This window comes from Pangasianodon hypophthalmus, chromosome 1 (genome assembly GCF_027358585.1).
Source record: "Pangasianodon hypophthalmus isolate fPanHyp1 chromosome 1, fPanHyp1.pri, whole genome shotgun sequence".
Taxonomy (NCBI): domain Eukaryota; kingdom Metazoa; phylum Chordata; class Actinopteri; order Siluriformes; family Pangasiidae; genus Pangasianodon; species Pangasianodon hypophthalmus.
In genome coordinates, this window is record NC_069710.1 from 11,251,497 (window position 1) to 11,265,750 (window position 14,254).

General features: G+C 37.8%; 1 protein-coding gene across 1 annotated transcript in view; it reads right to left on the reverse strand.

Moving 5' to 3' along the window:
- Window positions 1–13,518, reverse strand: part of dnah5 (dynein, axonemal, heavy chain 5) — a 112,156-nt gene extending 98,638 nt beyond the window's left edge. Inside the window, exon 1 of the mRNA XM_053237103.1 lies at window positions 13,261–13,518. Coding sequence (XP_053093078.1) covers window positions 13,261–13,350 — 90 coding nt within the window. The 5' untranslated portion in view covers window positions 13,351–13,518. The remainder of the gene's footprint in view (window positions 1–13,260) is intronic.
- Between the last annotated feature and the right edge of the window lie 736 nt (window positions 13,519–14,254).

Genomic DNA, 14,254 nt, shown 5'->3' on the forward strand with positions numbered 1-14,254 from the left:
GAAGATTTGACACTGATATTCAGAGTGGTGTGATGGGTGAAAGTGGAAACAAACACATCAAACACTCACAAAATAGGATTTTAAAAGGGGGGTTAATGTTTTGATTGCTTTAAACCAATATTGTATAAATTTACCCCAATTTCATGTCAGTTTTTTTTTCCAACCATTTGACCATGTGACAGAGGGCCAAGAAAACCAGGAACAAAGGCAATGTCAACCAAGTAGTCTTTGACAAACTGTAAGCTCACTATAATAGCAAGAGGTCTAAGGATCTTACATGGACAGCCATATCTGGATACACCAGGAAAGACACAACCTTTGATCATGCAAGTATGAATGCCTCTGCTGGTGAAAACCAATGATCTAACTCAAACCTTAACCTATGCTACACATCCAAGCAACCTGCAAGGCTGGACTGTCACCATGAAAAGTGTGTAAACACGGCATAGCTGGTTCTTACCTTCAGTAACCTGGACACACTTTGCTTCCAAAGCTGCTTCCTAAACACATGACACATCATGGCTCCTGAAGCCAGTGTCTCTGGTTTAGGAAACAGCACAGTACTAGATAGATATTGGATGTCAGTACTGGAGCATGAACATCTTACACCTTGCTTGTAAACTCTACCTGTCCATCTATGGTATTTAAATACCTTACAGACCACACACACCTGGATTTCAGTAATCTGGTAAAAAATAAATTGTGTATGCGAAAGATTCTTGTCTCAAATGCCTTAGAAGGTGATGTTACACAGTGTGAATGAAGTGTCTAATTCTCATTCTGGCCAAAAGCCAGTGGTACCAGTTTAGGCTGCAGCTGTACTGATCACTGATGAAATTCAGCCACTAGGAATACTACATGACCATTAACTTCTAATGTAAGAATGTAGTATATACAGTTACAACTTAATTTAAGACATATGCAGTATAGTGCAAAAGTCTTGAGCGGTGGTAATATTGGATGGAATTTAAATCTGCCTAGTGAAAAACATCATTCACTTGAATGGAAGATAATACGCTAGAAAGTGGAGTGGGGGTCATGTCTTTCTTGAGAAACTACTGTACATATTAATACAGTTTCATGACACTTTATTTTATACAACAGCCGAATGTGCATACGTGTATTTTTAGCAATTGGTTAGCAGGAGCTCTAGCTAAAGGAACCTGCTAGTAATATTCAATTTCACAAGCTCATAAGTTCACGGCACTTAGCATTCTGCAAAGTTTAGTCAAATTAACTTACACTATATGACGAAATGTTTGTGGACACGTGATTATCACACCCAGATAGATGTTTCTGTTTGCTGTAGCATCACGATTTCCCTTCACTGGAACTAAGAGGCCCAAACCTGTTCCAGCATGGCAGTGCACCTGGGAACAAAGCGAGCTCCATGAAGACATGGTTTGCCAAGTGTGGTGTGGAATCCCACTGAATACCTTTGGGATGAACTGGAATTCAGACTATGCGCCAGGCCTTCTCGCTCAACATCAGTGCCTGACCTAACTAACGCTCGTGTAGCTGAATGAGCAAATCCCCATAGCCATGCTCCAAAATCTAGTGGAAAGCCATCCCAGAAGAATGGAGGTTATTTTAACAGCAACGGGAGGATTAACTCCATATTAATGTCCGTGGATTAGGAACGGGATGTTCAACAAGCACATATGGGTTTGACGGACAAATATCCACATACTTTTGGCTATATAGCGTATCTTGTCCACCAGAAACAACAAAAATAGCTAGCTGGACAAGGTTGTTCTCTCAATCAGTTCCTTCAGAAACATGTCACAATCCATGCCATGATCATGATATTCCTTAAAAATTCACAAAGAGGAATGTGTGCGTTTAGACACATGTAAAGAAAGTCTAAAAAGTGAAGGCACGTTCATATAACGAAATAGAAAGTTTAAAAACAAATAGCAAAAACAGTACAAAAACAAGATATCAATATGTTGTATCCACTGTCATGTAGTTTTATAAGTAATTTGGCTGGTTGGTTGTTCCAAGCGTCTTGGAGAACTTGCCACATTTCTTCTGCAGACTTTGCAGAGTTCTGTTTACTTATTTTCCAAAAAAAAAAAAAAAAAGATCACATGATCTCTTTATACTACAATGCAACTTTTACTACTTGACTCATTGAACACCTGTAGAAGGTTTTCCTATTTTTCCTGATTTCTTTCCATAGAAAGCAGGCTACACTTTATTCAAAAATATACTGTTAACCATAGAACTATTTTTGATGTACTTTTCATGAAATACCATCACATCCCTACTGTATTTGTGATGCTAATAAACCTAAACCGAGGATAAACTTGAGATGTGTGGGTTCGGCTTACCTTATCCTGAAAGTCTGGTTCGTTGCTCAGCATCTCGGCCAAGTTCCTGAATAATCCTCCTCTTAATTAGTTTCCGAGGTCATAAGCACTAAAGCCAAATGGATGGATCCTTAAGCTGACCTTCATGCTTTATCTAGCATATTTGGTTCGCTCCTCGGTGAGCTAGCTTAGTGTTGGGTGACCATCTGTCTCTGCCTGATGGTTAACAAAAGGTGGTTGTGTCCCTTTCCACCTATCAAATGGAGGATATGCACCTGAATGGACGACTGCTGTGAACATGTCCCTTTAAAAGGAGTAAACTGCTGTGTGAATCCATACAGTGCAGCGCTTCTCAATACACACTTCTTAAGTGTGATGGATGTACCTGCGAATGGCTTTGTGAATAGCAGGTTGTATGCTAATGAGTTGAAAGTAATATAGGGTTCAGATGTCTGATTCTAATACCAAGGGAAACAAAAACACAAAACATTAATACATAAGCCATATATTCAAACCACACCGATTTCTAAGCTAACTGAATGAGGTATTAGCTGCTAACTATCAAACCTTGCACATATCACTATGTGTTTGAAATAAATGCATGCCTTTATACACATTCTAATGTTAAGTTTTGTTCTAGGATGTCAATCAGACCTTTCATTTATCCATCTGAATAGTTGATGGTTAAGGGTCTTGCTCAAGGGCCCAACAGTGGCAGCTTGGCACTGCTAGGATTTGAACTCATGACCTTCCAATCAGTAGTCCAACACCTTATCCACTGAGCTTTTCGTTACACTTATGTGTTTTGATTTCTTTCTTGTAGAACTGAAATTGTGTTCTCTATTTATAGACAATTTCATTTAAACTGGAAGCTGTTAGTAATCATTTGATGCTCATGTAAGGCTACCTGCTACCTTCAAAGATGCTTTATGTTTAGTGATAATATCCGATTAAAAAAAATATGAAGCTCCTAAATTTTCTGTAACAGCAGCTCTCACAGGAGTTTCAGCTGCAATTCACAGGTTTATATTAATGTACCCTTTCTAATACAATATTGTTTACATAGTAACGGCTAAATCACATGAACTTGGTGGAGGTTCGATATAATCTAAGCCTAACAATAAACAGATTAAAGACATGTTGCTGATTAAGAAAGAAAAATGTTGACATGGGAAGTGTAAGGAAGGAGTTTTTAGTATTAGTGCTTTTCTGCTACAGGAAGCATCCACTTTCTGGTTTCTCGGTAATACGACAAGCTGTATTTTTTTTTGTCTAATTGTCATTCCCTTACCAATGTCTCTTTTTTCTCTCTTGAACTTAGCAAGACAAAAAATAATGTTAATGTTACACAGAAACAGTCTTGAAATCTTTTCTGTGTTGGCAAACTTTACCTCTGCTTGTTACAAAGTGCTTACACTGGAGACTCCTTCCAAAAAACATACATAAACATTGCCTCACAAAAAACTTCACCATATCAACAATTACAATTTTTTTTTTTTTCAAAACTGTTTACATGGACCATCCACCGTAACAGTCCTCGCATAAGTTTTTACTGTAGAGACAACGACGTATTACAGCAAGGGCATTAATATAAACCTGTGATTTGCAGCTGTGGTTTAAACACATTTGTTTATTAACCTTTTAGGACCCAACAACTTTTTTACTCACAATAATAAGTAGCTGATTAGATGTAAATTCCGTTTTTGTATTAGGTGTTTAATTTTTCCCACCATTCAAGTGTTAAATAATTAATTTTAGTAGAGATTAAATAAAAACAGTACTGAAACTGCAGTTTTAGTGGCAAGACTTCCTTAGCAAACCTCAATATCATGATAAATAGTGTATACTGTAAAAATGTTTTCAAGAATCGTGATTTGACAGTTTAGCCATGTTAGCCACCTGTAGTGTCAACACTTCCACTTTTGTAAATGATCTGTTATGGAGGCAATTGCCCAGGGCCCCGCATTCTGAGAGGGCCCCTGAGGGCTGATCATCTAAATAAGCAGAAATTTATGTCTTAAAATAATGCGCAGCAACATCTCAGCAACCCCCTTTGAGGGGCGCTATCTCACTTGAAGACTCGTTTTTGCTCCTGCGCCACCCCTTCACACTCTAGTCGCGTGAATGATGTGCACAACACCGGCGGCACCGCTTGGCAAGTATCGGTACTGTGTCTCATGTTCCCGTGAATCAATACTTTACTTTAGTTAATACGTTAGTTAATACTTTAGTTAATACGTTAGTTAATACATTAGTTAATATGTTAGTTAATACATTAGTTAATATGTTAATTAATACATTAGTTAATATGTTAGTTAATACATTCGTTAATACGTTAGTTAATACATTAGTTAATACGTTAGTTAATACGTTAGTTAATACGTTAGTTAATACATTAGTTAATACGTTAGTTAATACATTAGTTAATATGTTAGTTAATACATTCGTTAATACGTTAGTTAATATGTTAGTTAATACATTAGTTAATACGTTAGTTAATATGTTAGTTAATACATTAGTTAACACGTTAGTTAATATGTTAGTTAATGTTAGTTAATACATTAGTTAATACGTTAGTTAATATGTTAGCTAATACATTACTTATTATGTTAGTTAATACACTAGTTAATATGTTAGTTAATACGTTAGTTAATACATTAGTTAATACGTTAGTTAATACGTTAGTTAATATGTTAGTTAATACATTAGTTAAAACTTAATATTAGTTGACATTAGGTGAAGATGGACATTTTCTTTCTTCACTGAGATTTGATTTCCTGTTTGTAAAGCACACCATGATGCTGTTAAAAATAAACACTTTATATCCTGTTAGATGTGTTTTGATTACTTTTAAATGTACATTGTATAATTATATCTCTGGGCAACATGAAGACATAATAACAGAAAAAAAATCTTTCCGACGTGCCCCATGCATTTATTTTGCCTCGGACCCCCACATAATCCAGGTTTGCCTCTGCTCGTGCTAACATTATTTTTCACAGTCTGAATAGTGCTTTATTCAAGGACGTGACATTCAAAACACAGCCTTGCAAATGCATGGGAAAAAAATGAGGCTAAAATATTTTTTATGCTAATCACAAACTGAAATTGTGATAACGGTGACTCCCAGGACACCACAAGCCTATAAAGTTCACTCATGCAAAACACAAGCCAAGGAAAAGCTCTTATTACTGGCCTCTTCCTCAACTTTCCAATTACGCAATTAAAAAGCCTCAAAGCCACATGTCTGGGCACGTAAAAAGGTCCGAATGAGTGTGTGAGCTGATGCGGCTGGCACTCAGAAAACCCAACTGTGAAGCTTTGCTTTTAAAGGCATTTTGAAGGTATAAATATTTCAAAGAGTCATGGCTGATTTTGCTGCACTGTGCTGCCTTTTAGCCAGGGCTCATGTAACCAGAGACCCATGATGAATTATGCAGAGGGACTGAAAACTGGTGAAGACACACACACACACACACACACACACAGCTATGTCCACACGGTGTCAAAACTGTCACATATAACTGTTATCATGGAGACATTTGGGCCCCACAGACAGAGAATATGCACACAGACACACAACCACAGATAACTGAGTGCCTCAGTTTTTCAAGTTTGGCCTCCTGTTACAAAAAGACCCAGCAGTGTAGCAGTCTAATAGCTAAAAAAAATAAAATTTAGGAAAGGCATGAAGCATAAAAAGAACAAAATGTGCAACGATTAACAATCAATATGATATGCATGGGAATTGAATCCAAGTCTCGCACCATCACTCTTAAAATACTCTTATCTTGGGGCAATAAATCACACCAGGCACACACCAGCCAATATTTAAAGCTAATTTGAGCTTGGCTGTTTTGTGTTTGTCTTGTGTTATTACACATGTTGTCATAAGTAAAGAGAATGAGTAGACAAATTCACTGACACGTAACAATTACACTACAATTTAATTATAAATAGACTATCCATTTACCCATTTTGCTTGCTAAAGATTGATGTAATTAATCTAATGTGTACAAAATACCCAACCCCCAAACTTGTGCCCTGTGGCAGGAAAAAAATCACCCAGGAGCAAGGAGTGAAAAGAAGCCAGATCCTGCGCTAAAACCACTGACTTGGCAACACTCCCAAGAAGCACTCGTTAATGCTGTCTGATAATATATGAGGCATTCTTCATTAAAAAAAAGTGTTCTACTAGTGTGGCTTCCTCTGATAAACAAGTAACCTTTGGAATGCTAAGTACTGTATATTTCTCTAAGTACGCTAAGTATTTCACAATGATAAGTACACTTCTCAAAGTATGCTAAGTACTTTGCACTGCTAAGTACACTCTAAGTGTGATAGGCGCTTCAAAATGTCAAGTATACTTCTCTATGCATGCTAAATACATTGCAATGCTAAGTATATTTCTCTAAGTATGCTAAATGTATTGCAATGCTAAGTATATTTCTCTAAGTATGCTAAGTGTATTGCAATGCTAAGTATATTTCTCTAAGTATGCTAAGTGTATTGCAATGCTAAGTATATTTCTCTAAGTATGCTAAGTGTATTGCAATGCTAAGTATATTTCTCTAAGTATGCTAAGTGTATTGCAATGTTAAGTATACTTCTCTATGTATGCTAAGTATGTTGTAATGCTAAGCATACTTCTCTAAGTATACGTGGTACGCTGTATACGTTGTCTTCATTAGGTTTTGACCAGCTTTGAACTTTTCCACATTTTGTAGTGGTACTGGATCTGGAACTGAAATGGACTTTTACCATTGACACGATATGTCTAACATTTTATTGTGACACAAAGGTAAATTAAATTTAAAAAAAAAAAAACAGACATTTGTTGCTTGCATAAACATTCACCCAGCAGGTCAATACTTGGTAGAACCATGTTGTGTCTCTATCAGCTTTGAACATCTAGATCTTGCTCAAGCTCCATCAGATTGGATGGAGTTCGCTGCTGAACAGCAATTTTCCAAGTCTTTCCACAGATTCTAAATTGGATAGAAGTCGACTGGGACAAACTAACACATTCGAGTTTTTGGTTTGAACCAGGTTCTAGGATTCTTCTTCTAGTATTGCCCTGTACTTCGCTCCATCCACCCTGCCCTCAACCATGACCAGTTGCTCACTCCTGCTTATTCCCTTAATATGATGCTACCACCAGCATGCTTCCCAGTGGGGATGGTGTAATGTTGATGAGTAGTGTTGGGTTTCTGCCAAAAGTAGTGCTTTGTGCCAAGGCTAAAACGTTCCATTTTTGGTCTCATCAGACCAGAGAACCTTCCACGTGAGGAAACGTGGTACCACAAAATGGAACGTTTTGTTGCCTTAGTCTTCATGATACAGTGTGTTTAAATATGCTCTCTAACAAACTCCAGGTAGTATTTATACTGAGGTCATATGACACTTTATTTGCACACAGGTGGACTCCATTCAAATAATTGTGTGGCCAAATCTATATTATACCAATTTATCACTTAGCATTTGTATTTGAGACATTTTTGGCAGTTCATGTCAAACATATACTGTAATTACAGCTAGTGTACATTTTTTCCCCCAAGTATACGAGTTTGTATCGATTTTTAAAAATCCCTGATGAAAAGTCAACAGGAGTTGACAGAATGTTGAAAAGAGTATTGGAACACAGCCCTTGTGTTGCCATGGCATAAATAAAAACTCTGCATAGCCCCTTTCAGAGAGCATGTAGCAATGTACTCGACCTTGCCTCAAGTAAACACTCACATAAAACACACAGATGCTAACTGTGCCGGTGTGCTGATTAGCACACAGCTGGCGACTGCGCGATGAATGAATCAGCATGCACATTTCCATATGCACATAACATCTGGATGCACAAAATACTGCCTCAATCCATCATTCTAAAGGGAAAAAAGAAGATCCTTCATAAACATGTCCGAGAGTAAATAACAGATTTCTCTGGTTAATTTTACTGAATACAGGAATACACGAATTCTAGCATATCAAATGTAAACTAGTGTATTTCACCTTAAGGGTACTCAGAAATTGCTGTTCTGGTCATTCACTGAAATAATGTTTTATAACAGAAAAATGTAGGGTTTAATTACAAACCCTTAGAAATGCTATATACTGTTAGAGAGTATAAATATAATAGGGGGTGACAGTGGCGATGACTTCACCTTGGACACGAGTGTGAGTGAGCGTGCAGTGTACACAGAGCCGCAGACGAATTCCTTGCAATCAGCTGTATTGAAAAAACACTGTTTGCAAGCAGCAGAAAGCAAATCCCAGGACTGCCAGAGCCACTGTAGGCCTCTTGAACAAGGTTCTTAACCCCTTAAACTCCCATGAGCTCATTTCCCATGGGTCCAGATTTACTTTCACCCTAGTACCTGTAAACCTTTCTATAGTAACTCTTAAAAATCATTTTTCAACATTGAATTTAATAAAGCATACATTTAAACATTCAGATTTTTTATGACAATGGGCCTCATTTACCAAGCTGGATATGAAGGGATTTATTCATAAATCATCTGTAGGAGAGTTTACACAAAAAATCTGGTATTCATGATAATCCCGTAAATTTGGAAAAACGTTTGTATCCTACTTAAGACTAACTAAAGGACACCTCGACTTGATCGTCTTCACATCATATACTGTAATTTGCATGGATTACTGCACTTAGACCAAACACATGCTTAGATGATAAAAAAGAAATTAGCACACTTCACCTCAGATGTACTCTAGCATATCAAAACTAAACCAGTGGACTTCTGTGTGAGGAAAACACCCTTAGCTACCAATTAAAGCATCTTATTTAAACAGACTGACAAACAGACTGATATTTACAGCCATGTTTGTTAAACTGGCTCCTTACTTACCTAATCTGATCTTCGCAGAAAGCCTAGACAAGTTTAAAAGCTTAATAAATCATAGATTTCGGAAATATAATTAAGGTTTATTAAAGTAGAAGTGTCAAAGCACCACTTTTTGGTCCAAACTTGTTTTTTTCCCCCAGAATTGCCAGAATTTAGGTTTTCCTAGGCCAACATGCAGACATCTTTTTGATATCCCATTAGGTAATTAAATGTAAATGGTCTGGCATTAGCAAAAGCAAATAAGGTTTGTGTCCTCGTCCAGTGCTGCAAACAGCTCGGCACAAATAACGAGAGAAGCAGTCCGTTTTTCAGATCATTATATATTATATATTTCTATAAGCAGTGATAATAAGCGGTGAGTTTCGTGATGCCTTGTATGATTCCCTGTTTAATGAAAACCTGTTTCAAAAATAACATGTGAGTAGCACCCCCTAGTGGCCTACAACATCATGCTCATGAATCTGATTTTCTTGTAGAACATTTCAAGAGACTTATTGGTGTTGAGTTCAACTACCAGGACTGCCAGAGCCACTATAGGCCTCTTGAACAAGGTTCTTAACACCTTAATCTCCCAATGAGCTATTGGTGGGTCCAGATTTATCTTCCTCAGTCTAGGACTTGTAAACCTTTTCTATTCATTTCAGTGCAGCTACTGAAAAATTCATAATAGTTACTGAATCATGGCTGAGTCCATGACTGCAGTGTCATTCGGGCTATAGTAACTCTTAAAATCAAGCTGGATATGAAGGGATTTATTTATAAATCATCTGTAGGAATGTTTACACAAGAAATTTCGTATTCATGAAAATCCCGTAAATTCGGAAAAACGTTCGTATCCTACTCGTGCTCCTTAGTGTGTGTAAATTTACACAAATGAAGACTAACTAATGGACACCTCAACCTGATCGACGTTAAATCATATACTGTAATTTGCATGGATTACTGCACTTTTATATATAAATGCCTTATTTTTATTACGTTTACAGTATTTAGCAGTCGCCTTATCCAGAGCGACTTAGAGAAGTGCTTTGTAGTCTCTATCAAAAACACATCCTCATGCTAGTTCACAAGGTCAGGGCCTAAGAGGACCATCGAGAACTTTTGTGAAAACCAGTTGTTTTATATTATTGGCATTAATTTAAATATATAAAGAAAGCAAGCCAACACAAACCCAGAATAAAACGAATCATTCCATTATGACAAAAGAAATGGTCTCATATATAAGTGGAGGACTGGCTGGTCTGTCTGCGCATAGCCAGCCGTACGCCGTAAATAAATGCCTCAGCTGACGGAATATTTAGCACTCTCTTACTGTATTATTATTAGTATTATTAATATAATATATAATTGAATATTTTATGGCATGGAAGTGAGTCTAAATAACTTCCATTTCTGCCTTTCAGCCTTTACCCTGATTGTTCATTTTGTGCTCCCTGCTGTCTGTGCACATGACCATTTATGGAATTTTGTGGGCGTCACTACATGCAAATGAGCTGTGTCAGGAATACGCTTTGCACGGTACAGGTGATCAACGTATGCAAGCGAGTACAAAGAAAATCAGCATTTCAACTTCTGTAAATCCGGCAGAATTTATTGATAAATGAGGCCCATTGGCTGCATTTCGCCATTGAATGAGTAAGAAATTAAATGATTTACAAAAAAAATTTTATTAATAATTTACTTTCAGTCAGTAGTTTGGGTGATGGAGGTTGTGCTGTATTTGCAAAGTGACTTTGTCAGTCAATATCACAATATCACTGAAAACAGAAGAAGAAAATACAATGACAGAATTTTCTTCTTCATGTGATCTTCAGGAACTCTGGATGTGATGTGGAATATTCCATATATTCCATACATAACAGGTTGAGTGAATGTGACTAAAATGTACATTTTTAATAATCAAAAATGGACAACTCTTGGAAAAAGGATGTTTCAAGCATGAGACAAAAATAGATTTGCATATTAATGTCAAAATAATAATGACATTTTTTAAAGTATTATATTTATATAATTATATTTCAAGTAAGATTGTGTAGTTTATTAATGTAAGTGCTGTTTATTAATGATTATTTATGATATTTACCTGAAACTTGGTGCCTACATACTGTAGGATGTTTCTGAAGGACACTTTACCTGTGATTAAAAAGTCTTTTACGCGCACTTTACAGAAACATCTACTTAGACAACTAAAAAAGAAAAAAAAAACACGAGGCGAGTACTGGGCATTCATGTGGAAAATCATGTGGAATGTTCTGGTTAAAGATTATACGTTACATGATGCTGCTCGTCCTACAAATTCATGCTAATTTAACTGTTTTGTGAGGTACATGAGCTGTTGATTTGGATAAGATTTGTAGAGTTAATAAAATGCTAATATTTTAACATAGCTATGTATTTTATAGGCATTAATAGGGGCAATAGAATGAACCAGAATTACAGCAGATGAACCAGGGCCATGGAGCTTCTGTACGTTTGGTGGTTTGCTACTGCTACCATCTACTGCTCTGCCTTATGAACTACATCTTCAGCTCCAATAAAAGATCATACTACGTTACAGGGTTTTTTGTTTGACCACAACAGAATCATGATGATGTCTGAATACAGGGGAACCAGGTTGGTTAACCATGAACAGGGGCAACTACGTGCTGGAAATATTCCTGTTACAGTATTCCAGTTACAGCACTAAAGCAACTAACAACTAGATGACAGTTTATTTTATTTTTTTTTTACACCTCAGCAAGAGGAAGAGATCTGCAACATGGTGATTCGCAAATAAGGCTATTAGACTGAGAGATGTTACATGACAATAACATAAGCATCTCTACAACAGAATAGAGGGTTGAAGAGACATCTGATGACAAAGACACAGCTGTACAAGGGACCATTCAAAAGAAGCAGTGGTGTGCACTACACAGTAGTATACTGTACAGTGTTATAGCTTGTGTATATGCACTGAAGTTGCAGAGAAGAGCAGAGGACATTTGTACTTTGCTATAACTGTAGGATTCTATAGTGAAACTGATGTTAGATTTTGTTTACTGTATTATAAAGAATATTAGAAGTGGAAGGAAGTGAAATCCCTCACACCCTTGTGTTCGTGGACGAGACTGGTTTCAGGCTGGATGAAGGCACTAGACGTGGCTGCAGTAGATGTACGAGGCCAACACGGGGGCAATAAAACAACGTGTGCTGCAATATCTGAGAATGGTGTTAGTACACATATTCCCAATGGCCCACACAACACCCAGCATCTCCTGACACCCTCTACAGAGATCTTACCCCTGACCATGAGAGACAGACAGATAGATAGATAGATAGATAGATAGATAGATAGATAGATAGATAGGTATGCAGATAGACAGAGAGGCAGATAGATAGATAGATAGATAGATAGATAGATAGGCAAACACATATGACAGACAGATATAGACAGACAGACAGAGAATGGTGTAAGTACACATATTCCCAATGGCCCATACAACACCCAGCATCTCCTGACAAACTCTACAGAGATCTTGCCCCAGACCATGATGATAGATAGATAGATAGATAGATAGATAGATAGGCAAACACATATGACAGACAGATATAGACAGACAGACAGGCAGGCAGACAGAAGGGTAGACAGACAGACAGACAGGCAGGCAGACAGATAGATAGATAGGCAGACAGACAGACAGACAGACAGGCAGACAGACGGGTAGACAGACAGACAGGCAGTTAGGTAGACAGACAGACAGACAGATAGGCAGACAGACAGACAGGTAGACAGACAGACAGACAGATAGGCAGACAGACAGACAGGTAGACAGGCAGACAGACAGATAGGCAGACAGGCAGACAGATAGATAGGCAGACAGACAGATAGGCAGACAGGTAGACAGACAGGCAGGCAGACAGACAGATAGGCAGACAGACAGACAGGCAGTTAGTTAGACAGACAGACAGGCAGGTAGACAGACAGGCAGGTAGACAGACAGACAGGCAGACCCACTAAGACAGGCCTTAACTTTAATGCAACTTGAGTGTCTTTCCACAGGAAATGTCCCGGATGTAAAAGCCTGTCTGAAGTTAAGGATAAATAGAATCTTCACCTGTAAGTCCCGGATGCTGTCTCCGGTAGTCGCAGGTTGAGTCGCTCGCCCTCGCGGGTTGGTCCTCCCCGAGCGCGCACCGGACGCCATCCTCTCACGCTACACACTCGACTAAACTTTGCCAAAGTGTTAATTCCTAAAGTCACTGAAAATTTAGTGCAACGCGCGCGCGCTGTTTGTTTTTATTTTTGTTCTAATGCCTGACTCGTAGAGTGCGGCGCGAGCACAGTTGTGCACTTTTTTTTTCGCGCTCGAGCCCAAAATGTTGTTGGTGGTTGCCATGGATATGCACGCGCCAGGGCTCAGAGAGAGAGAGAGTGAGAGAGAGAGAGAGGGGGAGAGAGAGAGATGGGGGAGTGGCTAATGTCCAGCTTGGAGAATAAACTCACTTTAAATTTAGGAATGTAAAATAAATAGTGAAAGGCAGCCTATAGGAGAGGAAACCTGATTGCCTGCTTGTGATGGAATTCAATGTGAACCAATGATCATGTATATTGTGTGTAGTGTGTGAGTTTGCATCATAACCAGCAGGGGGCGATATGTGATAGCTTAATTCAAACTCTCTAAACTCATTAAACTGAAATTGCATGAATAAACTACACTGCTTCTCCCACCCCGCTTCCCAGGATTACTAGATATTCCAAACCATGGCATGTTGACAATTCATATAGACTTATGAATATTTATTTTATCCTAATTCGTTACTAATTTCTGCAGATTTCAGTAATTAATAGACTTTCAGCAATTAACCCTTTCAGTAATTAACTCTTTCAGCATATTCCTAATATGGAGGTCAGTAGTCAGTTAAAAGGATGCTTTTTGTGAATCATAGCTTTTCATATTTCATATTTCAGACTCTTCATTAAACATTAAATATGATGTAAAAGAAAAAAAGTTGCTTTCTTGGGCGTGTGTCGAGAGATCTTCCATAAGACCCTCTGTTTAAACCCAACCCCTTTCCCTTATAGTGAAGGGAATAATGAGCCATTTCACC